At 38.0% G+C, this 26817-nt stretch overlaps 1 protein-coding gene across 4 annotated transcripts in view; it reads left to right on the forward strand.

Moving 5' to 3' along the window:
- The window catches only part of ESRRG (estrogen related receptor gamma), a 220694-nt gene extending 218299 nt beyond the window's left edge, over positions 1-2395 (forward strand). For 3 of the 4 annotated variants that reach the window (XM_021698425.1, XM_021698422.1, XM_021698424.1), the window contains one exon: positions 1933-2211. In XM_021698425.1, the coding sequence (XP_021554100.1) occupies positions 1933-2177 (245 nt within the window). In that variant the 3' untranslated portion in view covers positions 2178-2211. Of the gene's footprint in view, positions 1-1932 lie in introns of all 4 variants that reach the window. The other variant, XM_021698421.1, reaches the window with a different exon arrangement.
- Positions 2396-26817: the final 24422 nt, after the last annotated feature.

The following is a 26817-nucleotide window of genomic DNA, read 5'->3' on the forward strand; positions in this document are numbered from 1 at the left end:
CATGTGCAGGGTCAGTTTTTTGTGTCCTTGGACGCTCACCATTAGTGTGCGTTCAGGCCCACCATTTTCCCTTCAGATAGCATTTCAGAGGAAAAATAGAAAAAAAAAAAAATGCAGTGCGCGCTGTGAGCTCCATGACAGTTTTTCCCTCTCTCACATTGCCAGCCGGTAGACATCTTTGGAAATGATGTGTGCTTGTTGCTGTGAGAAGGCACACAGCAAGTGGATGGGATTGTCTCACTGAAAGGACCCAGAGGGGAGAGAAGCCTGGGTAGAAACAATCTATCGGGACCGGCTAGCTTATGTGTTGGGAAATGTCCTGAGTTCCACACCAGGGACACTATCAACCACTCTATCAACCTGAACAACCTGGAAGAGTTCCTCTTCTTGGCTCATCCAGGCAGGAGTTGACTTGAGTGGTAAAGCCTCCTAAGCCACTGTATTGCAAGTTATTTAAAACTCTTTTTGAGAAACGTGTCATTAACCACCTCATGTAAACAGTGGTCAGTTTACCAATGATATGGTGAAAAAATTTCAGAATGACAGTGTAAGAGAAAAAAAAAACAACAAAATACAAAGAAATTTTTAAACATGTTCCTGGTTATAACTGTCAGCCTTTTAATTATGTTGCCATAATTTCTTTTTTATCATATGTTTAGCCCCTTGATTTTAAATTACACTTCCTCTCTCTTTTTGTGCATGTGACCTGATACTTGAATTATATGAAAGATTAGGCTAACTCCATATATCTTAGAGCTCTGCATTCTCAGAGAACGAGAATTATTAAACATGAAGAATCCCCCAAAGACTCCATTATGTGTAATTAACAGATAAACTGTCATTAGAATCAATAAAATGTGCTAAATGATTCAAACTTGTATATAATTAAGTGTCTGTTTTAGAGCTAGAGCAGTAACTTTTCTTTTCCCCCACATCTCACATTTCTCAAAAGAATAATTGTGGCAACCCTGTTAACCCTTTCCTTGCTTGATTGAATTAGATTTTTAAATGAGTCACTTAAGGGCAAAGTTCACCTTCACCAATGTGAAAAACATTTCAGAACTCATTAATCTAAAGACTTCGCTTGTTTTTCAGTAGAAGCAGACTGTGTAAGGATGCTTTGATGAACTGTTAACAGTACACTGAAAATCTTGAAAGGATAAGCACTTTATTGTGATTTCTGTATAGTCTATACCTGAACATAGTGTTAAATTCAATGTATTTATATATTATTTTTTAAGATTTTATTTATTTATTTGACACAGAGAGTGAGAGCACAAGTAGGCAGAGTGGCAGGCAGAGGGAGAGGGAGAAGCAGGCTTTCTGCTGAGCAGGGAGCCCGCTGTGGGACCCGATCCCAGGAGCCTGGGATCATGACCTGAGCCAAAGGCAGCCGCTTCACCGACTGAGCCAACCAGGCGCCCCAAATTCAGTGTATTTATACTGAGTTCTTAAAAACCTTGGTTATCTACTTTTTTTTCCTTTTGGGAAATACGGGCTTTTTGAGGGCAACATCATAATTTTAGACAATGTTACCTCCATAGCATTTGGAATAATACTTTCAATAGATGACCTTTGATAATGGTTGAATGGGTGAATAAATATATGAATAAGATAATGAATAAAGTAACCAAGATTGTCATCTATTAAAAGAAAGTCTTCCCTGATTGCTCCATCTTAGGAGGAAGAAAAAAATGCACTTTTAAATAATGGATATTTTGGTAGTAATTTCTGTGCTCTAAATCCATATTGGAAATCATCTCCTGGAGGGAAATTTAGAAAAAAAAAAAAAAAACAGATTTTTTTGGAAATGGAAAGTGCTCGGAGCAAATCACAGCTTAGCGCTTAGGGAATTTCAAGTGTACTGTGGAACTTCCCCACATGGGTTTTGGTTATTATTGACATGATTCTGTGTTGCGCTTTGTTGTACAGACTCCATGCACATAGAAGACGTGGAGGCTGTTCAGAAGCTTCAGGATGTGTTACACGAGGCACTGCAGGATTATGAGGCCGGCCAGCACATGGAAGACCCGCGCAGGGCCGGCAAGATGCTGATGACGCTGCCCCTGCTGAGGCAGACCTCCACCAAGGCGGTGCAGCACTTCTACAACATCAAACTAGAAGGCAAAGTGCCCATGCACAAACTTTTTTTGGAAATGCTGGAGGCCAAGGTCTGACTAAAAGCTTCCTGGGCCTTCCTGTCCTGCACGCCGAAAAAGGGAAAATAAACCCCAGAGTGAAGTCGAAGAAACTTAGAGTTTAGTTACCAACATCAAAAATCAACGGACTGCACTGATCATTTAGCAGCAAGACTATGAAGCAGCTTTCAGATTCCTCTGTATCTTCCTGATGAGTGTCTTTCTCCCTTTTCTCATCTTCCTTCTCCCTTCCTTCCCTCCTTATTTTTTTTTCCTCCTTCCCTTATTCGTCCTCTTCCTCATTTCTTGGCTTCCTTCATTACTGGTTCCCTTTCTCCTTCATTTCCTTCCTTCCCTCTGTCCTTCCTTCCTCCTCCTACTCACCTCCTTCTCTTTTCTTGTCCTTCCCCTCTCTCCTAAATTGAAAATATCTCTAGTTGTAAGGGAATTGTCCCCTTCCTTGCTTTGCCTTTCCCTCCCTCCCACCCTTCCTTCCTTCCTTCCTTCCTTCCTTCCTTCCTTCCTTCCTTCCTTCTGCTGCTGAACTTTTAAAAGAGGTCTCTAACTGAAGAGAGATGGAAGCCAGCCCTGCCAAAGGATGGAGATCCATAATATGGATACCAGTGAGCTTGTTGTGAACCATAACGTCCCCAATGACTAAGGAATCAAAGAGAGAGAACCAACGTACCTAAAAGTACAGTGCAACACAGACAGATTGACTGAGTGCAGTATTAGATTTCACGGGAGCAGCCTCTAATTAGACAACTTAAGCCACGTGGCATCGGCTGCTTCTTATCATTGCTTTTCCATCTAGATCAGTTACAGCCATTTGATTCCTTAATTGTTTTTTCAAGTCTTCCAGGTATTTGTTAGTTTAGCTACTATGTAACTTTTTCAGGGAATAGTTTAAGCTTTATTCATTCATGCAATACTAAAGAGAAATAAGAATACTGCAATTTTGTGCTGGCTTTGAACAATTATGAACAATGATGAAGGACAAATGAATCCTGAAGGAAGATTTTTAAAAATGTTTTGTTTCTTCTTACAAATGGAGATTTTTTTGTACCAGCTTTACCACTTTTCAGCCATTTATTAATATGGGAATTTAACTAACTCAAGCAATAGTTGAAGGGAAGGTGCATATTATCACGGATGCAATTTATGTCGTGTGCCAGTCTGGTCCCAAACATCAATTTCTTAACATGAGCTCCAGTTTACCTAAATGTTCACTGACACAAAGGATTAGATTACACCTGCAGTGGCTCCGAGTAGTCACGTCTATAAAGCACTGCACATGGAGTACAGATCCGTAGAGTGATCAGGAGTGCACCTCTCTACCTGGGAGGTATAGTTGCCATATGATTTCTAGCTGCCATGGTGGTTAGGAATGAGATACTGCCTGTTTGCAAAGTTACAGACCTTGTCTCCGAAGGAGCTGTGAGCCAGTATTCATTTAAGAGGCAATAAGGCAAATGCCAGAATTTGGGGGAAAAAAAAAAAAAAACATCAAAGACAGCAGATGCCTGACCAAATTCTAAAACCTAATCTTTATGAGTTTATTCATTTAGGAATGTTTGTTTAAATTAATCTGCAGTTTTTACCAAGAGCTAAGCCAATATATGTGCTTTTTCAACCAGTATTTTCACAGCAAGAAAGTCAGTCAGGTTCCAGACTGTTAAGAGGTGTAATCTAATGAAGAAATCAATTAGATGCCCCCGAAATCTACAGTCGCTGAATAACCAATAAACAGTAACCTCCATCAAATGCTATACCAATGGACCAGTGTTAGGAGCTGCTCCCTGTACTATGTGAACAGTCTTATTCTATGTACACAGATGTAATTAAAATTGTAATCCTAACAAACAAAAGAAATGTAGTTCAGCTTTTCAATGTTTCATGTTTGCTGTGCTTTTCTGAATTTTACGTTGCATTCAAAGACTGTTGTCTTGTTCTTCTTGTGGTGTTTGGAATTCTTGTGGTGTGTGCTTTTAGACACAGGGTAGAATTAGAGACAATATTGGATGTACAATTCCTCAGGAGACTACAGTAGTATATTCTATTCCTTACCAGTAATAAGGTTCTTCCTAATAATAATTAAGAGATTGAAACTCCAAACAAGTACTCATTATGAACAGATGCACATCAAAATCATAATAATATTTTCAAAACAAGGAATAATTTCTCTAATGGTTTATTATAGAATACCAATGTATAGCTTAGAAATAAAACTTTGAATATTTCAAGAATATAGATAAGTCTAATTTTTAAATGCTGTATATATGGCTTTCACTCAATCATCTCTCAGATGTTGTTATTAACTAGCTCTGTGTTGTTGCAAAACTTTTTGGTGCGGACACGTTTCCAAAACTATTGCTACTTTGTGTGCTTTAAACAAAATACCTTGGGTTGATGTTTCATCAGCCTAGTGCTAGGAATACTGTGTATCTATCATTAGCTATATGGGACTATATCGTAGATTGTGGTTTCTCAGTAGAGAAGTGGCTGTAGTGTGATTCTAGATAAATCATCATTAGCAATTCATTCAGATGGTCAATAACTTGAAATTTATAGCTGTGATAGGAGTTCAGAAATTGGCACATCCCTTTAAAAAATAACAACAGAGAATACAACTCCTGGGAACAAAAGGTGCTGATTCTATAAGATTATTTATATATGTGAGTATTTAAAAAGATTATTTTCCAGAACGTTTGTGCAGGGTTTAAGTTGCTACTATTCAACCACACTATATATAAGTAAAATATATATGCTATATCCATTGTTTTCACTGTATCACATTAAAGTACTTGGGCTTCAGAACACAGAGCCAACCAACTGAAAACACCAGATGGAGATGGGGAAAAAAGAATCAAGTACAAATTTTAGTTTTCAGTTTAAGTGACTCTCGGCATTACAGAGAACACGAATCTCACAAATAGGAAACACAACTTAAAACGTAGATCTAAAAGAACTGCACGGGCTTTAGGGTAAAGTGCTCATCTTAAACCTCGCTCGAGGTAAGTTTTTTCAAGTTTCAAGCAAGACCATTTACTTAATGTGAAGTTTTTGAAAGTTATAAAAGTGTATGTTTTTGCCATATGATTTAAATTTGTATTTTGCTTCTTTTAGGTTTGTTCTTATTTAAAGCAATAGGATTGTGTGACTTCCTGTAGTTACACTTGTGTTTCAATCAGATCAGATTGTTGTATTTATTCCACTATTTTGCATTTAAATGATAACATAAAAGATATGAAATATTTAAAACTGCTATTTTTCTTATAGAAGAGAAAATGGGTGTTGGTGATTGTATTTTAATTATTTAAGCGTCTCTGTTTACCTGCCTAGGAAAACATTTTATGGCAGTCTTATGTGCAAAGATCGTAAAAGGACAAAAAATTTAAACTGCTTATCATAATCCAGGAGTTGCATTATAGTCAGTAGTAAAAAGAATAATAATAATAATAAAACCATGTCTATAGCTGTAGATGGGCTTCACATCTGTAAAGCAATCAATTGTATATTTTTGTGATGTGTACCATACTGTGTGCTCCAGCAAATGTCCATTTGTGTAAATGTATTTATTTTATATTGTATATATTGTTAAATGCAAAAAGGAGATATGATTCTGTAACTCCAATCAGTTCAGATGTGTAACTCAAATTATTATGCCTTTCAGGATGATGGTAGAGCAATATTAAACAAGCTTCCACTTTTGATTGCTCTTTTGTATCGTGTTTCTTTTTGTTCCCCCCACTAAAGAACAAAATCAATAAACACTGCCCTTTGTTGCTTCCATTCAAAGAGTATCTCTGAGTACCTATCCCCTAAAAATAAAGTAGGAGTTTAAATAAGAGCTATATAAAGGCTTGTCAGAATGAATTCTAATGTGCCATGAGACACTTTGCATACTCTTAAATATGCAAAATGTCTCTTGGCACCCTAGAATTCATCCTGACAAGCCTTTATATAGCTCTTATTTAATCTTAAAGCATCTCCACATCATCCTGCATTACTCAAAATCATCGCCTCTATGTCAATGTCATAACAGAAAACTTTCCCCCTATTTTAAGATCATATTAAAACCTGCTAGAGATACCTGTTATTTCCCTCCATCCACAATTAAATCACGGGCTTGCATGGAGCTCGTCAGCGAGCTGCAGGCCTTGTGGAGCAGCAGGGGGTTGCTGGCCAGATTTCCTGAATGGGAAATCAACAGCGGAGCTTACAGATCTGTGCGCGCGAGGAGGAGGAGCTGTCTTCAAATTCAAGAGGGTTAAACAGCTCTGCTCACAGCAAATGGCCTCCCCTCGCTTTTCTCACTCGGAGAGGTTACGGCCCTTGTTGCTCCGGGTCAAGCTGCGCGTCCACCGGACCCTCCTGGAGCCATCACCGAGGTGCTGATACGTGCTTTCTTGGCTTCTCTGCCGATCTCGAGAGTGTTTTGTCATTGTGTTTGCCCACCGTATTTCTCACCTTTCCGAGGTGGCTGGATCTCTAGCGCAGGCTGGTGACACAAAGGCCACTAAACGCAATCCGATTTCGGGGCGTGAGATTACCTAAATCACCAAGCTGCGCTAGCTGGCAGCATCACGCAGGGTCTTTTCCTGTGTTCATGTCCTTCGAGTGGCAACAGCTCAGCAGAGGATCTGAGGTGTTTTCCTTTGGGTATTTTCAAAGTACCTGGGCGGAAACTGACACAATGTGAGATACAGACCCAACAGGGGAAAGCGTGTCTGTAATCTTCCAACGAGGTCCTCTCTTAAAAAATATGTAAGTCACACGCAAACGCCTTTATGAACTTGGATGTCAGACTTCTCTTGCTGGTTTTTCTAATTCTGAATTATGACAGAGTAACTTCGCTGGTATTGACGTATTTATCAGAGATGGCTCAGGTGTAAAAGAAAATAAAACAGGATTTTGACATTTTAACATGTTTATTTCTCGATAGATAAACAAGGAATAACTGACAAATGGGTTATGTGTTTGTGTTAAGGGATCGCTTTTATTTTCACCTGACGTTTATAAAGGACTTTGCTTTAATCTAGTGGTTCCCAAACTAGGCCACAGATTGGAATCCCCTGAAGAGTGTTCGAGATTCTCGATGTTCGTATCCCACCCACGGAAGATTGGGGTTTAGTTGTGGCCTGGGCTTTTGAACAGTTCAAGAAACCATCTCCAGGGGCGCCTGGGTGGCTCAGTCAGGTGGGCATCCGACTCTTGAGCTCAGCTCAGGTCTTGAGCTCAGGATTGTGGGTTAAAGCCCCACGTTGGGCTCCATACCGGGCATGGAGCCTGCTTAAAATAATCTCCAGGTGATTGTAATGTGAAAACAACATGAGAAAATGATGCTTCAAATTTTTGTATGTTACTCATATAGGCCAGGAATATCCAGAAAAAATAAAAACTTCTAGTACCTTGGCTCTGAATTTTTGTGAGAGTTTTAGACTAATTTTTTTAATATCATGACAAAAAGATTCAGCCTTGTTGTTAATCACAAGGCCAATGAAATGCACCTGGATTGTTTTGACCGCCACTTCTCCCAACCCTTCACCACACACTGGCTGGTCCTCTCTTCCCACCCGTTCTTCCCTGGCCACATGGGGGACACATTCTATTTGGTGGCTCCCAAGCCACATCCTCTGGTTATGCCCCATCTGAAAGTAGAGATAGCTGCTCAAAACCTTGTGCAGAACATCTCACGATCCCTTTAAAAAAAAAAAAAAATCCTCATTTGACCCTTCCGTGTGCTTGAAAATGAATTTAGGTATGGCTCAACTACCTGTTTTTCTCTACTGAAAAACAAAACAGGAACAAAATTCGAACAAAATTTATTTCTCAGAATGACCTCTCTTCCCTACGTTTTCCAAGTTGCAGATTTAGGTAAGTAAGAGGTAGAAATGAGAACAGAGATCGAATATTTCACTCTTGGGCCTATGCAAAAACTTTAGGTACACTTTGCTTATTGTGAAGTTTAATTTGTGATCAGACTGGAAAAGAAAAGGGGTCTATTTCAGTTCCTTGTTTCATCCGTGATGGTTCGCATACTGAATGGCTATTTTTCCACGGTCCCAGAGATTACCGAAGGGTTTAAATCAGTGTTTCAGGCCCTTTCGAATCTGGAAGTCTAGCTTCTCGGGCCCCTTGGTAGGGTGGAAAAAACACAATGAAACAAGTAGCAGCAGATTGATTGCCCCCCTCATCTTATTATGAAACAAAACAGAAAAGAAAAGAATTTCAAAATATAATCCCCCTTTCCCAGGAGTATTTGTCTTGTTCTCCATGAAGTTAAAGGTCTGAAATAATGTGCCCATCAGGGGCTCAATGTTGCATGTCCATGCCAGTTGGTCCAAGGGCTTGTTATGATGGTAATGACCTACTGAAACGTGAGCTTGGATTGCAACAATACAATTGCTACCAGCTCACCCGCTGGGAGAAATATTTTATTATTGTCAAATGTCCTCCATAGAGATTTGTTTTGCCTGTTCCTGTTTAAATTAAATTCAAAGCAGAACTGCATTACTATTTCTCTGGAGTATATTTTAGATAAACAACTAGTCTCAAAATTTAGGATTCCTGGCTAGTTCAAATTTGTTTATTAGCAGAAAAATTACAATAGGTGACACCTAGCTGCAGGAATATTATGATTGCAGCCTCACGAGAGATTTACGTACTAAGTCCGTGACCTAAAAAAAGAGAGAGAGAGAGAGAACTCCCTTTTTCATTACAGATGCCAGCCAGATTAATAATTAACTATGCTGTCAATTGTACAACCTTAAAAAAGAAAAGACGTCCCAACATAGTACTGCATTGCCATAGCATGCCACAGAATTTTGGCTATGAGAAATTTTGCCCCAAGTAAGAAGTGTTTTAAACTTAAGGTCATAAATCAAATGTGTGTGTGTGTGTGTGTGTGTGTGTGTGTGTGTGTAAAAATACTTCTAAATAGCATAGTATAAATAGCACAGAAGCCCAAAGCATGAATCAAAATGCTCTTTGAGCATAATTTATTTTTTCCAATATTATTTTTAAAAAGAATTAAATGTCCTAGAGTATACGGAATTCCTGGGATCATTTTTGCCAGAGGCCCTCCCATGCAGCTTTGGCAAAGGACCCTGCGGCAATGAAGCTCAGTCAATACAAATGTTACATGCAGTCACATTAGGCTGGGACCTCACTCTACCAAAAACTGCCTGTTACCTTTGTGAAAAATTACAGAAGCCTGTGTGTTCCATAACAGACTGAGCTTTGGAGAGCTGGTTTTGGGAAATGCAAACAAGCTGTTGGGAGGGGTGACTAAGGACCTAACAGGAAAACATTTCAGACTAGCGGAAGCATTAAATCACACTATTCACACTCCAATGCGATCCGCCATGCTCAGTCAAATTTCACAGTTTTGTTGGGAAGTGAGGAACGATCTGCTATTAAAAAAATAACAGCATAGAAAACTAACGTCAGAACAGCGGTTTCTAAAATGAGGTCTAGAGCTAGATAAGGGTTGGGTTTTCTCCTTTTAAATATGTGGTTTCATATCATTACAAATGAAAAATACTACATATTCATGGTAAAAAAAAAAAAAACACCCTGTGGATCCTTTTGTATTAATCTGAGATTTGTTATCTCCACTAGACTTGTATTTTCCCTTGGTCTTCTTCCCTTTGTGAACAAAATGAATCGACTCACCCTAAAGTTATCAACTCTATGCTTTTAAATCAAAACAGATATATAGACTATATTTCTAAGGATATGTATGGCAAAAATCCCTTCCTCCACAGAAATAAATATGTAGGTGAGAATAATTTCCAGGCTGGATAAGAAATAAAATGATGTTTAGATAAGATGATGTTTTTACAAGGAAGGAATTCTACACCGTGTGACTTCCTTGTTGTTCTGGTTTAGTAAGATTTGATTGTGCTGAAGTAGACTAGGGGTAACAATGAAGAGATGCAGTTTGCCTTACTAGTTTCATGCGTGGATTTTGTATCAGTTATACATGGGTTCAAATCCCAGCTCTGCCACTAACCAGCTATGGGACCTTGTTACTAAAGTCTATTCAACTTCAATAAATGGGGATACATACATACTCTCAAGGGCTTATTATTAGAATTTAGGTAATTTAAGAAAATATCTTTTTTTTTTAAGATTTTATTTATTTATTTGACGGAGAGAGCGAGAGAGCACAAGCAGAGGGAATGGTAGAGGGCGAGGGAGAAGCAGGCTCCCTGCCAAGCAGGGAACCCGATGCGGGGCTCGATCCCAGGACCCTGGGATCATGACCTGAGCCAAAGGCAGACGCTTAACCATCTGAGCCACCCAGGTGCCCCTTAAGAAAATATCTTGTATTCATTATGGTGAAATTTTTTTTCCCTTTTCCATGAGAGAGGCTGGCTAAGCTTCCAGAATAATCTAATTAAAACTGGGAGAAAAAGTCATTAGGGCAAGGGGGAAATGTAGGTATCTTGGATCCAGATGCATAGTTGCTGCTCTGGGGAACCCCTCTTGAGTGGGCAGCACTGAAAGAATACAAAGTCAGCATCCACGTGCCTATGCACAGCGCAGTTCTACCTAGAAAGCAGTCATGGACATAAGTATGTGCTGGGCACTGTACTAGTTCTTTGAATGCATTATAAAATTTAATATTCCCGGGGCGCCTGGGTGGCTCCGCATCAGGCTCCCCGCTCCGTGGGAAGCCTGCTTCTCCCTCTCCCACTCCCCCTGCTTGTGTTCCCTCTCTCGCTGTGTCTCTCTCTGTCAAATAAATAAAATTTAAAAAAAAAATTTAATATTCCCAGCAGCTTTATGGGGTAAATACTACTAATATCTCCAGCTCATAGAAGAAGAAAAGGAAGCTCCAAGAAGTTAAATGACTTGTCCAAGGACCATCTAGTTAGTACACAGTCTGACTAAATTTGAATCCAATTTGTCTGACTCCCAAGACTAGTATCTTAAAACATTAACTCTGTATTTAACAGTTTCTCAAAATTGGATAGTAGATAATACATCTTTTTTTTCTTATTTGGACATATGGGACACAAGACTGGATTAATCCTATTGCTTTGATCAAGGAATACTGTCCTCATTCTCCGGCAACAAGTTCATTCCCATCCCCCACCATAAATCTCCCTGTGAATCTTTGGAAACTACATAATGTTGGTTTGTGTGCATCAGAATTTTTGTATACAGAAATTGTGCTGGGTTGACTATTTTTTTCTGTTTCTTATTTTTTATTCTGCACTAGGTTTTTAAGACTTACCCGTGTTTTGGGAAGAAATCTGCTGCATATAGTAAACCATTGAAGTCACACATCACATTTTATCTATTCCCTTTGTGATGAATGATAAGGTTGCTTTCAATTCCTTAATACAATCAATAATGCAATGAACATCTTGGGGTGCTTTCCCTTATGGACCAATGTAATTATTTTTCTAAGTTATATGCCCAGGAGGGGGGTTACTGAGTTATTGACCATTTGTATGTTTATTTTCACTACAGAAATTATTCTACACAATTAGAGCAGTTTGAACTCCCAGCAGCAGTCTGTTTGGGTTTTATTTTCCTTCAGCAGCATATGATACATTTTGCTTTTAACTTTTTTACTAATTTGATTATTTTAAAATTAATATATTGTTGTCTTGACTTAAGCTTCTCTGAACATCTTATTCTTGTACCAGATCAGGCTCTCTTTTCTGTGAACTGCGTATTGATAACCTGTTTATAAAGAGCAAACTCTTTTTTCTATTGGGTTCTTATCATTTTCTTGTTCATTTGCGGGAGTTCTTTGTATATTCTAGATATTGATCCCTGTCAGTTTCAGGTTTTGCAAATGTCTTCTAGTCGGTCATCCATCTACTAACTTTGACCTTTGTTCACTAGGTATTATTAATTTTGATAAAGTCATATTCATCAGTTTCATCCTCATGCTTTCAGAGTTAAAAATCTGTTTCTATTTTTTTTGCAATTATTTCTATAGTATAAATTTCACATGTAGGTCTTTTATAATCCAATTTGGGTATCTTTGACGTGATATAAGAAGCTTTATTTCTCAACTGCCTTGTTCCCTACCAATGTGTGATGTCACATCTATATTATACCAAACTACCATATATTAAAAAGTCTATTTCTTGATTCTTTTTTATTCTGCTCTTTGGACAATCTCTATGTTATTGACATAATACCATATTTTATTACTATATTTTACTATACTATCACTATATTTTATTAGTAGTATATTTTAATATTATATTTTATTATTTTATTACTATATTTTTATAGTTTGCCTTAATAGCTGAGAGAATGCATCTTTTAGTCACCCACATACACTTTGTCTTATTTTTCAAATTCTTAGTTTTTTGGAAAATTTTATTCTTTCTCATAAATTTCAAAATGCTTTTTCAAGTTTTCAAAATGATCCCCTTATAAATCTTACTAGAATTTTTAATGTACAATTAAATTGGAAAAAAAATTAACATTTTTATAAATCAAATTCAATGAACCTATTATCTCTCTCCATTTTGTTCATATTTTGTTTCTTTAGTAGAGATTTTTAAAAACTACCTACATAAAGCCTTATTTTTTAAGGCTTATTTTTTTAAGTCAAATCCTGGTACTTTATAGATATGTAGCTACTGCCAAATACCACTCATTTTCTGTTGCGTTAGTGAGTTGTTTGTTTTTGAATAAAGGAATGCTACTGCATTTTGCATATTGATCTTACACTTGGGAATTTGCTGGACGTCCTTAGTAGTTGTAATCAGACCTGAATTTTCAATGGAAATGATCTATAGCCCCTCTAAATTTAGATTGCAAACTAATTGGCTTATTTCTGAATCCATCTCTTTCCCATTGTACCTTATTATGGGCAGTTAAGAGCAGTCTACTCAAGCTTCTGGCATTCTGACTACAAAACACCTTTCCCAAACTCATAAATCTGTTAGATTCATTTTCTTTCTTTCAAGTTACTGAAGGTGAAACTTTTACAAATGGGTTGCCAGTACGTAACATGAACCGCCATTTGTCAGCCTTCAATAACATTTTTCAGCTTTCTATACAAGTTTCCCACTGCCTTTGTCCCAAAGCCATTTCCATATATTTTAGGTTTTCATTATGGCAGCAATTGCATTTCTAGGTACTGATTTTCCTATCAGGCAGTTTTTGTTGGGTAATAACCACGAAACCTCAGTGTAGAATAAGATAGGTACTTATTTCCAGAGTTGGCTGGGATGTCTAGATAGGGCTTGACTGAGGAGCTCTACTTCAACCTGTGGGTCTGGCTGGCTCAGGTCAGCCCCTCCTGTCTCACTCTGAGGTCTGGGCCGAAGGGCCAGCAGGTACCTCAGAAGATGCTTCTACCATGATGGTGGCAGAAGGCACAAGAGAGCAAATCCTAAGGTACAAGTGCACTTCAAGTTCTTACTTGTCTCATGTCTATTCACTTCCCATTGGCCCAAGCAAATCATGTAGCCGAGTTCACAGTCAAAGAACAGAGCTATACACTGTGCAATTTTGTGGAAGAAACTTCAAATTTACATGGCAAAGTGGTATAGACATTGGCAGGAGTAAAGAAATAGAAACCGTAATTTAATCTACCATAAATGCTTTGATAATTTTGTTTCAATTTTTAATTCTTTAATGACTCTATCCAAAGCCACAAATTTTCCTCTAAATACTGCTTTAGCAGTATGCCACAAAATTTGACATGCAGTGTTTTTGTTGGTATTCACTTCTAAGTATTCCACAATTTTTCTTATGATTTTCTCTCTAATTAAAGGCTTTCTACTGGCATGTTATGTATGTGTATCTCTTTGCAGGTGTATGTTTTTAAATATTTGTTTTAAATATGTGCTGTTATTCATTTTTAATTATATTTTGTTACTGTCAGAGAACATAGTCTGTATGAGGTTGAAACATGGAATTTAATAAAGCTTGCTTTGTGGCTGAGTTAGGATCCAGTTTCTGAGGAAGTTCACTTATGCTCAAAAGAATGTGAATACTCTGAATGGTGGATGAAATCTTCATTTTAGCACATTATTAATGTTATTTAATATTTAATCACTGTTTATTTTTGTCTGCTTGATATTAGAGTTTCTTAGAGGAGTGTGTTCGAATCACCAGCTATAATCATTGATTTATTTGTAGTTTTTTTCATTTAAGGGCTTTATATATATTGAGTCTATACCATCAACTACATATGTTTATCATCTTCGTGACATTTTAATCAGTCATTCACTTTAAGAGTATATAATGTTTCTTTTAAAATATTTTTAAACATAGAAAGGGCATAAAACATAGATACCCTTTAAAGAATTTTCATGAAGTTAATGCCCATGAAAGGACCAACCGAATGAAGAATTAAAACATTGTGAACTTCAAAAACACCACATCTACGCCCCTTCCTTAAAACAAAGATGATCATGATCTACTTTTTCTTCTAGTTGTACGACTCTAAACAACATAGTAGAAGTTTGCTTGTGACATGCATATAAATTGAATTATACACTATATAGCATTTCATGACTGGATTCTTTGAATCAACATTACTCTTGAGAAATTCATCCTGTTGTGATTAATGGTAGTTTGTTTATCTTCAGTGCTATATACTACTGTTTATTTTTCCTAATGATGGATATTTGGGTTGTATATAATTTTTGCTGGTACAAATAATGCTTCTGGAAACTTGTTTGCTACACCACCTGGCTTCTATGTACATTTGTTTATTACTCTGCTCCAAAGGGCACTGTTGCTGTATCACAGAGCTTGCATACATTCAACCGTAGTTAATCCTCAACTATCTTCTAACGTGGTTATACTAATATACTTTCCCACTAACAGTTAGGGAGAAAATTCTAAAAGTCTGAATGTGACTGCATGCTTTTAAAGTTTGTCACTTTCATGACTATGTAGTAGTATTTTATAATGGTTTTCATTTTCATTTCCCAGAGGGCTAATAATATCGAGCAATATTTTTATATTTTTATTAGCCCTTTGAATATCTTATTATGAAGTTTCTGTTTCAGTCAATTGCCTCATCCACATTTCTGATGATCTGTACTTCTTGATTTGTATGTGTTTTTAATATTTTGTAGATATGAAACATTTGGGGGTTATATGTACAGCAAATACATTCTCCAACTCTGTGGCTTGCATCTTCACCCTCTGAATGCTGTCTTTGATGAAGACATTCTTAATTTTAATATGATCCAAATTATCAATCTTTTTCTATAGTTTGTGCTTTTAGTGCCCTACTTTTTAAAATGTTTCACTTCATTGAGGTTACGAAAATATTTCCAAACATCGCCTTTAAAATTTGTATTGTTTTACCTTTCTCTTTTAGTTCTTCCAATTATCTGGAATTGATTTGTGCGTATGACATAAAGTGGAGGCCAAGTTTTCTATCTTTCTGTTTATCTATACGAACATCCAATTGTGTAAACACCCTTTACTGAGAAGACTGACCTTTGTCTGCTGCTCTGTAGTGTCAACTTTGATACACACAGGTCTGTTTCTGGGTCCCCTCTTCTATTCATTCATTTGTCAATCTTCATGCCAATCCTGCACATTCTTAATTACTTCCTATAATACTTAAAATAAGGCTTGATAGCTGACAGAGCAATTCTACTTAACTATTGTGTTTTTGCTAAGTATCTTGTCATTTAGCCTTTATGTATAAAATATAACATCATCTTGCTAAGTTATACACATACCTATTAATATTTTCATTGAGATGGCATTGATTCTATAGATCAATTTGTAGAAAATTTATATCCATGTTACATTGAGACTTCAGTTCATGAGTATAACACTCATTTTTACTTTTCTTGAAATTTTTTATGCTTTTAATAAAACGGCATCTTTAAAAAAGTTCTTATAGCATATACATTATAAGCATATGAAATATTTTGCTACTTTTATAAAGGATATATATCTATAGTTAGTTTTTAAATTTTCATGCTTTTTGCTAATATATAAAATTACAATTGATTTCATATATTTATTTTAAATCTACCAACCTGGATAAACTTACCTATTAATTCTAATAATTATCTGTTAGATAAATATTAGATAAATTATTATCTAATGATTTATGGTTTTTATGTACCCAAACATATCTTTCACACATAATTACTGTTTTATCTCTTCCCTCTCAGTCCTTATATCTTTTACTTCTTTTGTCTCATTGTACTGGTAAAGTCCTTCATTCCATGTTGAATAAAACTGGTGAGAGCAAGAAACTTTGCCTTTTCGCCTATCTCAGAGAAAAAGGGTTCACATTTCACCCTTAATTTTGATGTAAGTTTCTTGTAGACAGCCTTTAATAGACTAAGGATGTTTCCTTCTTTTCCACTTATTGCTAACAATTTTCATAATACATGGACTTTGAATTTCATCTGATACTTATTCTTGCATGTACTGAGGCATTCTGAGATTTTTCTCCTTTATTCTGATAATATGGCAGCATGTATTGATTGCTATTTTATTGTAAAACTAATTTTGCCTTCCTAAAATAAACTTAACTTCATCATGGTATATTAATCTATTTATATATCACTGAATTTGGTTTGCTTATATTTTGAGAATTTTTCCATTTCTGTTTCTGAGCAAGAAAATTTCATAATTTTCCTTTTTCATAATGTAATTCTCAGGTTATGACTTTGAAGTCTATTGTAGAGTGGTTATATTAATTTCCTGTGGCTACAATAACAAATTGCCCCAAACTTGCTGGCTTAACCACAGACATTTATTCTCAGGCCAGAAGTCTGAAATAAGTTTCTTTGGTCCAAAATCAAGGTGTTAGCAGAGTTGCATTCCTTCCAGAGGCTCTAGAGGATCATCCACTCTTTGCCTCTTCCAATTACGGGGGGTTGCTAGCACTCCTTGACTGGTGGCCATATTATTCCAATCTTCAAATCTCTTTCTGCCCTGTCTTCACTTGGCCTTCTCTTTTTGTATGTTATCTCCCTCTACCTCTCTCTTATAAAGATATTTGTGATGGCACTTAGGACCCACCAGGATAATCTAGTATAATCTCCCCATCTCAAGATCTTTAACTTAATCACATCTGTACAAACACTTTTTCCAAATAAGGTAACATTTACAAATTCCAGGGATTAAGACCGGCTATCTTCAGGGGTGTTGCTTAGCCTGCTACGGTGGCATTTCCTTTTCCACTAGAAATTCCTTTTACACTGGGTACTTGTGTACTCTTATTTTTTTAATCATTCTCTCCAAAGTTTATGAATTTTAAAAGTTTTTTCAAAGAACAAACTTGGATTTTTTCCCCCTTCTATTAGAAGATTGTCGTTATGTTAATTTCTGTTCTCAAATCTTTCCTTCATTATTTGTTCCTTAGATCACGTGCTTTGTTTTTTTAAGTTCTTGAAATAGATGCCTGCTAATTTAGTTTTTGTCTTTCCTTCTTTTCTAATATGTTACAAAATTTCTTCTTTGACAGCTTTTGCTCAACTACATACACTAACATTAACTGTTCCATCAACATTAAATTCAAAAGGATTTCTAATATCCTAATCTATTTCTTCTTGATCATAGTTTATTGAGAAGTATATTTCTAGATTTCTTTCAGTTATTAATTTCTATCTTAACTGCTCTAGGGTCAGACAACATGCTCTGTACAAATTCAGTCCTTTGAAATTTGTGGAGACTTAACCTTGTAACTCATTATATGGCCAATATTTATAAATGTTCCTATTTGCTTGAAAAGAATGCGAATTCTTCAGTTGTTAGGTCCAGCATTATATATATTTCCATTAGGTAAATTTTACTGATCAAATTGTCTACAATTTATAATATTTTAAAATTCTGATATTTTACCAGCTTATTCTACCAGTTCCTAAAAGAGGTATATTTAACTATCCTACTATCATATATTTGTTTATTTCTCATTGTAGATTTGTCAATTCTTTTTATTTTGGGGCTATAGACCTCTTAGATGGTTTTGGCAAATGACACCTTTACCATTATGAGCTTTCCTGCTTTAGCTCTAGGATCCATTCTCTCTTTAAAGTCTATTTTTTTCTCATAATTCTACTAGTGTTATTAGTTTTTTCATAATACACATTTTCCCTCCCTTTTTTGGCCCCACTCTCTTTCCCTGCTCCACAATGACAAAGACAAATATCTCTTGCGTTTTGTTTCTTCCTCATCACTCTCTTGGTGTGGTTTTCCTCCCACATGCTTCCCCAAGGATTTCTCACAGGTGGTTTTTTTTTCTTAACACTTCATAAATCCACCTCACGTTTGTGGCATCTTCGGTGCAGAGTGGAGGGGGCGTTATAAGCAGTTGATGCTAGTTAATGATCTTGATGCTTTTAAAGGAAAAAAAAAAAGCCCCAGATCTCCAAGATTTACTTATTTTTTTATCATAATGTTACTTAAATAGTTACAGATGCAAAATTAGGTGCACTTCTAATGCAATTATACAACAAAACAATTCTACAAAACAAATGAATAAGTTAAGTGATCGATGATGCTGTGTGCTTAAAACCAGATTTGGTACAGGCTCAGTGTGCTGCCAGCCACTAAAGCCCAGGTCCTATCGCGTTTGGCATTTACATGCTATTGTGAATGCAGGTGGAGGGAAGGCTGCGGTGGACTGCCTCCTCATGGAGCCAAGTTGTGGGTGTCTGCGAGGGTCTGCCTTAGCCTGGGGAGTATCCCTGCACTCAAGGGGCTGGGATATTAAATACCTGATAAAATGGCCATAATGAGGCAAGAGAGAATCCATGGGGGAAACATAAATGCATTTTCCCTCTGCTTTTTTTGAGCCAGGGGCCCCATATTTTCATATTGCATTACTTCCTGCAAATTACAGAGTCAGCCCTGTTTGTGAATTTGAGACGACCACTTTTCTCTGGAGGCGCTATTCTGAACCCTCTGCTCTGAGGCAGATTGTGTAAACTTTTAGCATGCATTTGATGTTCAGACCACATTATATGGTAAATATACCTCTATACTTTTGTCATGGTCCTGAAACAATTTGATGCCAGAGTAATTGTGGACACACACACAGACGAACACTGGAATTGGTGGTGGCACTTGGTGGGTAACCGGATGTCCTGAAGCAGGCTTAGTTATAAATATGTTTGGGCAAAACTAATTTTAAAATTTCTTTTTTTTTTTTAAAGATTTTATTCATTTATTTGACAGAGAGATAGCGAGAGCAGGAACACAAGCAGGGGGAATGGGAGAGGGAGAAGCAGGCTTCCCGCTGAGCAGGGAGCCCGATGTGGGACTCGATCCCAGGACCCTGGGATCATGACCTGAGCTGAAGGCAGACGCTTAACGACTGAGCCACCCAGGCACCCTAATTTTAAAATTTCTTACGAAGACTTCTTTTACCCTACAGTGTGAGAACACCAAAACAGAATGAAACTATTAGTTTAGCATATGAATCCAAAACAACAATCTATGAATAGTCAAACTGAGTTAAAGGTAGATCCCCCAAATTAAAATCTCAATGAACTTTTACTTTACTTGCCTATATAGAACTTTTGCCTGAGATTTCCTCACACCTAGATAAGTTGGCCAATTACCAGGCTGATGTGGGTCAAGTCTTGCCAAACATGAATTCGGCTACAGTCAATGTAGCTGAGAGAAAGGAAAACAAGAATTCTCAACTCCAAAGGATGGTGTTGCCGATGTGCTACTGTTTTTCAAATGACCGATGGCTCTTACAGTTAGTATCTACCTCATTTTGTGATTTCATACATGGTAAGTGTGGACTTGTAGCATTCTCAATAGTGATAGCCCTCTCTTTTTTTTCCTTATCTCCTTTGGATATTTTCTCACAATGGCCACAGAATAAAGTAAACTATTTCTGAAAACTCTCGCTGTTTCACACATGTGAAGTTTTGTATTTTTCAAAGTGATTTGAATGTGAATTTCAGAAGAATCTTGAAAAGAGACTTTCTAAGTGAAGCCTCCAATGAATATTTCAGCATACTGGTCTAGGTATCCCCACAATAGCTAATGGTAGGACCATGGAAAGAGGCAATATTGTGGCTCGGTTAATATAAAATACAGATCTCTCTCTTTATGCTATCCTTTTATAGTATAAACAAAGTCATAGTGTATTAGAGATGGAACTCACTGCATGTATTATCTGACCCAATTCATTTATGGTACAGGCAAAAAAATAATATGGACTGAGAGGGTTTAGTGTTTGCCCAGCATCCTGCAGTTAGTTACTTGCTTTTTCATCTCTCCCTATTTGGTGCCATGCCCTCATCATTCCATGCTTTGAATGTTGCTGTCATACACTAATTGACTTGCTTTTCCTCTCTGCTCCTTTTCCATCTATCTTGGGTCTCAAATTAATCATCATAAAATCTGCTAGTTAATACAATTGTCTGTCACATCAGGCACAAAATTTCTTTTTTCTGGCATTAAACACTCTCTGTCTCTGACCCACCCTTGCAAGCCGGCTTCATCTCCAAATGTCCCAGAAATCAGATCCTCCCCTGTGTCTCCTGTTCCTTTCTCCTTTCCCACCTTTGCTCATGCTGGTGCCCTGCCCCTCCCTGCTCTTCTCTAGGAACTTGGCCCCAGCTGGTGTCCATCCTTCCTTTCCTTGACTTCTTGTGGATCTATACCACATGATCTAGTTTCTCTTTCCAGTAATGTATTTCTAACTAGAAAGCAAGTAACTCCAAGCCAGAGCTCCTTACTCAGATTTTTATTTGGATCATTTCTAACTTGCCATCGTGCTACCGGGCACATAGGTTGGAACCAGTCCAATGATGGAGGCCCTAGACAGAGGCCCTAGACCAGCAGGTGTGTTCTTTCTCCGTTCCTCTCATGTACTAGTTCATTCAACCAAGAAACACCATTCTGACAGATTTCCTTGCTCCTTCACCTTCTTTAAATCATTGTTCAAACCCTCAGTGACATTTTTCTCATCACTTACTTAAAACTGAAAACCCCCTCCCCAGCCTCACTATCCCCTTTTCCTCCTTCCTTTTTCTCCAGAGCCATCCCATCACCATCAAACATTTCTCTAGAGAATGTCTTGCTTATTTGCTTCTTGCCTGTCTCCCCTCATAGAAGGTAAGCTCCATAAAGCGGGGTTTGTGTCTGTTTTGCTCATTACCATGTGACAGGTGCATAGAACAATGTCCGCTAGGTAGACTGAGAGCCCGTCATGCACTGCATGCTGTAGCCCCTGGAGAAGGATGTGTGAAAGTGGGCTTATTCCCTGCATTCATACATTTTGGGGTGAGAGGGAGGACAGGCTTTGAAACTGCAGTGAGTTCTTACAAAAAGGAAATATTGGCTTCTAAGGCGTGTGAGGTGAGAGCCCTAATCCAGCCTCTCTGGGTTGAAGAAACGCTCCCTGAAAAAGAAATATATGAACTGAGAATAACTAGCTGTTAGCTCCCCTGAGGAGAGAGGGGTAGAGAAGGGGAATAGATTGGTTCAGGGGATCTCGAACAATGCCAGGCACTAAGTGCATGCTGAATGAGAACAATTAGGGGCCTATTATTGACCTCCCAGTTGTACCTTAAACTGCATTTCGGAGCATGCAGACCAGTTTGGGGGATGTTTGCCTTTCCAGTTGGCTCTTTCAACCCCCAGCAACACAGACACCCTCCCAACGTGATTGCCCAGCTTAAAACTGCTGTATATCTCACAATACATCCCAAAGGAAAGCATAGACATAAATTAATGTTCTAGGTCTTAGAAAGCAATCATTATTAGAATAGTGACTCAATTCTAATTCTCTTCCTCTACCTGGACACAAACATTTCCATCTGTAATTTTTAAAGACTGTATTTTGTGTTTCCTCACCTGCAATCTGTATGGCATTTCTTTTTTTTTTTTAATTATTTATTTTATTTTATTTTAAAGATTTTATTTATTTATTTGAGAGAGAGAGAATGAGAGAGAGCACATGAGAGGGGGGAGGGTCAGAGGGAGAAGCAGACCCCCCGCCGAGCAGGGAGCCCGATGCGGGACTCGATCCCGGGACTCCAGGATCATGACCCGAGCCGAAGGCAGTCGCTTAACCAGCTGAGCCACCCAGGCACCCTATTTATTTTATTTTTAAAGATATTTATTTATTTGATAGAGAGCACAAGCAGGGGGAGTGGGAGAGGGAGAAGCAGACTCCCTGCTGAGCAAGGAGCCCGATGCAGGGCTCCATCCCAGGACCTGGAGATCATGACCTGAGCCGAAGGCAGACGCTTTACTGACTGAGCTACGCAGGCATCCCTTATGCATTTCTGTCCATAGAGACTTCCCTGGCTTGTGTCAGAACTGGTTACCATCTGGGCTTGATACTGTTTTCCTTTCCTACACATCTTCCCTGTGCCAGATGCTTTTATGGATGGGGAATGTGGTCTCATCCTTTTGCCCACTCCCCTCCCTTCCATTTAGGGTTTCTATTCATTTCACTCAGGTTTAAAAGAAGTATTTTTCTTGAAAGTAATTCTGTCATCATCTAGCTTTCTGTATATACCCCACAATCCCCACTCCACCCCTCAGTGAAACCAGGGAGCGGTTAAGTTACTACTTCAGACCAGTTTTAATAAAGTTTTATAGGAAGCAGTTTTCAAATTTTAACATCTTTGTTTTCAAACTGATACAAGTGATGTATAAAACTTTACACACCAAATCCATACTCTTTGACCTTCATCAAAAGGAGGTAAGGTAAAAGCTTAATCACAAGAAAGGACCTGTGGCCTATAAAAAAAGAAAATTTTTTAAAGGGGAAAAGGAAGTCATCGTTATTTCAGGTTATGTTTCCAGGACCCTGGGGGGATCTATGTTAGCATCTCCACCTTTTAGGTTAGAAAACAGAGAAAGAGAGAAAGATCACTCAGAAAACAAGGAGGAGAGAATGAGGCTTGAATCCAGGTCTATGTGTCTCTCGAGTCTGTGTCTTATCAATCCTGCCAAGTGGCCTCCAAGAACAAATAGATGTGTGAATAAAGCAAGATGAAAATAACAGAAACTAGAAAGAAGAGGGGGAATAGTTTCTTCCTTTCATACGAAGCTTTCATTCAACAATTGCAGGTGATTAAGTGGCTTGTTCTGTGCTTGCTTCATTTTGGAGCCAATACTTGATTTCAGAGTCAAATGTTGCTCAATATTGGAAGTTTTTAAAATTTACTTAAATTCAATTAGGTAGCATTTGCAAGCTCAGTTGACCTGCCTACGTTGCTCACCCCAACCTCAAGGAATTTGCCTGCTCATATCACCAAGGCTCTCAGGTTCTGCCTGTTTGCCAAAGGCCAAGGCCAAGGTTCAAACTAAGGCCCAGGTGGCAGCTGTGGCCTCAGCTCCCAAAGGTGCCCAGGCCCCTACAAAGGCTTCAGTACAGAGACCTCTGCCTTCTGATGTGAGGACAGAAGGACTGGAGTGACCCCTGGGCTTCTGTCACATGGGGCCGGTGTCCTCCCGGGTTATTTGTAAAGTAAACCTGAGGCAGGATCTGTTAAAGGAAAAAAGAGAGAGAGAGAGAGAGAGAGAGAGAGAGTACACATTACCTGAAAGGAACACCAACAGAGGCCCAGAATATCTGGAGTCTTGTTGAGGGATAAACCTACGACATTGCACAAGTCATGTCATCTTTTAACGCTCAGTTCCATCATCCAGAAAACAAGGGACTTGCATTAAATTATATATGACATCTCTCGCAGCTGTAAAATCATGATTCTAGATATGTGAAGAATATGTCTATAAGACAGGTGCTGGGAAACCATTCACAGCATTCAAAGAAGACAATCAGGAAAAGCAATGAGTTTAAATAAAAGGAAAAGAAAGTATGCAATTAAAATATTCACATTTCCTTAACTTATACATTAGGCCCCCTTCAATATTATAAAATGATGACTGACAACCCTTGCTCTTAACCTTGAAAATCCCTTGTCTTAGACCAAGAATGGATCAGATTAATTTGTGAAATCTCTTCTTTAATTTTGTGATCATGGAACAGCTGATAAAATTTTAAGTACAGTTTTTTTTTTTTCAGATGTTACCTATCAAAGAACAAATATCTAGTGTTTACAGAAATAAAAGTTCTATTACATTTCTTCATGTCAGAGTATACAGAGTGTTTATGTGCATCTGTGGGAAGAAAAGGAAATACAGCTGTTTTGCAGGTAATAACAGCTTATTTTATGTCCTATTTTCTTTAACAGTGATTGCTCTTACTTGGAAACTCTCCTGGCATTTTGTAGGCAATAAAAACATAAAAAGAATGCTCTTTGCCTAGAGTTTCACAAGCCTGGCCCCCAGTTCATAATCTGTGGCAGAAGGCATCTGCAACCTGATTCCAGAGTGGTTTATCAATATACCCAACCGAAACATAGGACCCCGGGCTCCTGATGTGCTTCATGCCTCCGGTCAGGTCTTCCATCACTGGAACCTCCAACACCATTGTGAGGGAAGAAAATGCCAATTTGAGAGAATGCTGAGAAAAATGTTTTCTGCAAGAGAGAAACAGAAATGAAAACGACTATTCCAGAATAAAATTTATAATTGGATGTTAATAACACTGCTCTCTGATCAAATATCCTTGTCCAGACTCAGTGCTAGTCCAGAGTAAACTGCCAAAGAAACTATGTTTGACGCCTCAGAAAACTGTTTCTGAGCATCCTCTTTGCTTACCCTTCTGTAACCTCCTACTTCCTGACCTCTGTAAGGTCCCACTCCCAGGTCAGGGGACAGGTGTGTTCTCTGAACCTTCTCTGCTCTCCATTCAGCTCTCTTTGGGCCTTATTAGCTACTAATGAATTAATCTGGATGAATGGGCATTGACACCACTGAATTATTTGCCTTTTTAATTTTAATTTTTGAAAAATAAAGCATCTATTTAAAAATCATTGTTCTGAACCTAAGCATCGTGCTAGGTGCTTCATATAAATAGGCTTTGAACCTTCAAGAGCCCTGTGAGATGGATATTTATGAAAGAGGAATGTGGGCCTGGAGAAGTGAAAGGATTTGCCCAAGTCCATTGGAGATCACATGGGAGATGATGGTAGCAACACCTGTGTTTTCCTCACTGTTCTGCATTTACCCCTGTGATGTTTTAGTCATGCCTTTGGAGACGATGTAAAAATCACAGCCTTCTCAGGCTTCAGGCAGACGCATGTGTAAGAGTGAGAAAGGAGGAGGAGTGCTTAGCAGACCCATCAATCCTCAGCTGAATCAATTCTGGAATGTTCTTTTTTAAAATTTATTTATTTTAGAGAGAGAGAGTGGGAGGAGGGCAGAGGGGGAGAATCTTCAAGCAGACTCCCCACTGAGGATGGAGGCATGGAGTTTGGGGGGGGCAGGGCTTGATCTTGCCACCCATGAGATCAGGGCCTGAGCCAAAACCAAGAGTCCCACACTTAACTGACTGAGCCACCCAGACACCCCCAGTTCTGGAATATTCTATCCTTCTTGTTCATTTTCTTGCTGCCTATAAATATCTAATAGCATAATAATAGCAATACCCTATCATTCTCTCTTTCAATTGTATAATACTTTGTAGTACTGTTTGAGCTAAATCAGGAATGAAGTCTTAGTTCCAGGAGTGTTTATTTTCCGTAGCTGTTCCTTGGACAGTCATATCACTGCATCCTGGACATTTTGAATTTGTAGGGCTTCACTGAATTTGTAGGCACAGTGGAAATTTAGGATAATTTTATAGTTGTTATTATTTTATCCCATTGCTAGCTAGGGACTTTGAGGAAACATTTATGAGTGTGAATGGTTGGCATTTGTTTGTTTTAATGGGAATGGCTGATCAGGAAGAGAGAGATTAAGAAAATCTCATGACCTACTACAATGTATTGATATTGAGGTTAACACATCCATGTGGAAACAGTTGAACAAAGCATTTTGCAATTTATAATGACGCTCTAGATCAAATTGATGACTATAAGGATAGCGATGGCTCATGGTTCTGACGATAGGACCTCTTGAGTGACCCCAGAAACATATATATTTCAGCAGTTTTTCAAGATCAATTGGCAGGTCAAATTACCAAGAGCAAAACCCAGTCAGTCCACAAGCATCAACAATGGTTACATAGTGTAGTGTCTTTTCACTGATCAGAGTAGGGGCTGCCGAAATTGCCCTTAGGGAAAGAGGGCATGAGTCCTAATCACCCCTAAGGGTGAGGAAGCCGAGGAATGGCTTCAGAAACATTTGCCCAGATACAAACTTTAGGGAATGAAATACAACAGTATTTAAGCATTTACAGGCTATACCAGTGCTGGAGGTGAGCTGACCTTTCTATCTGTTTTTCCACAAATGGAAAAAATATGGATTGCAATCGGATCTAAAAATATGGATAACAGTGTTTGGTAGAAAGCAGGCATCTCACATAAGAATTTCAGAATGGGCTTCATTACCACAAATGGTATGGATTTCTCAGTCTTAGAATATGGGCAATGTTAACAGTTTTTACAACCAGGTAAGGATTCTTTCCCTTGCTCAGAGATTTTGTTCTAAGGAACTTTTTCATTTTCCTCTCCTAGAAGGCTTACTTAAGTTTAATAGCCAATTCCTAGTAAAGGATCTCTGAAATATCAGGAACATCACTAGACGTTTTGTGGTTTGTTTTTGTTTTTTCGCTTTTGAAGTTTCTGAGATTATCCTGCAAATGTGGCTCTTGTTACATTATCTTAATGTTCCTAGTAAATAGGGGGTTATCTCATGCTAGCTTTTCCTCACCTTCATG

The sequence above is a fragment of the Neomonachus schauinslandi genome, chromosome 6 (genome assembly GCF_002201575.2).
Source record: "Neomonachus schauinslandi chromosome 6, ASM220157v2, whole genome shotgun sequence".
Taxonomy (NCBI): Eukaryota; Metazoa; Chordata; class Mammalia; order Carnivora; family Phocidae; genus Neomonachus; species Neomonachus schauinslandi.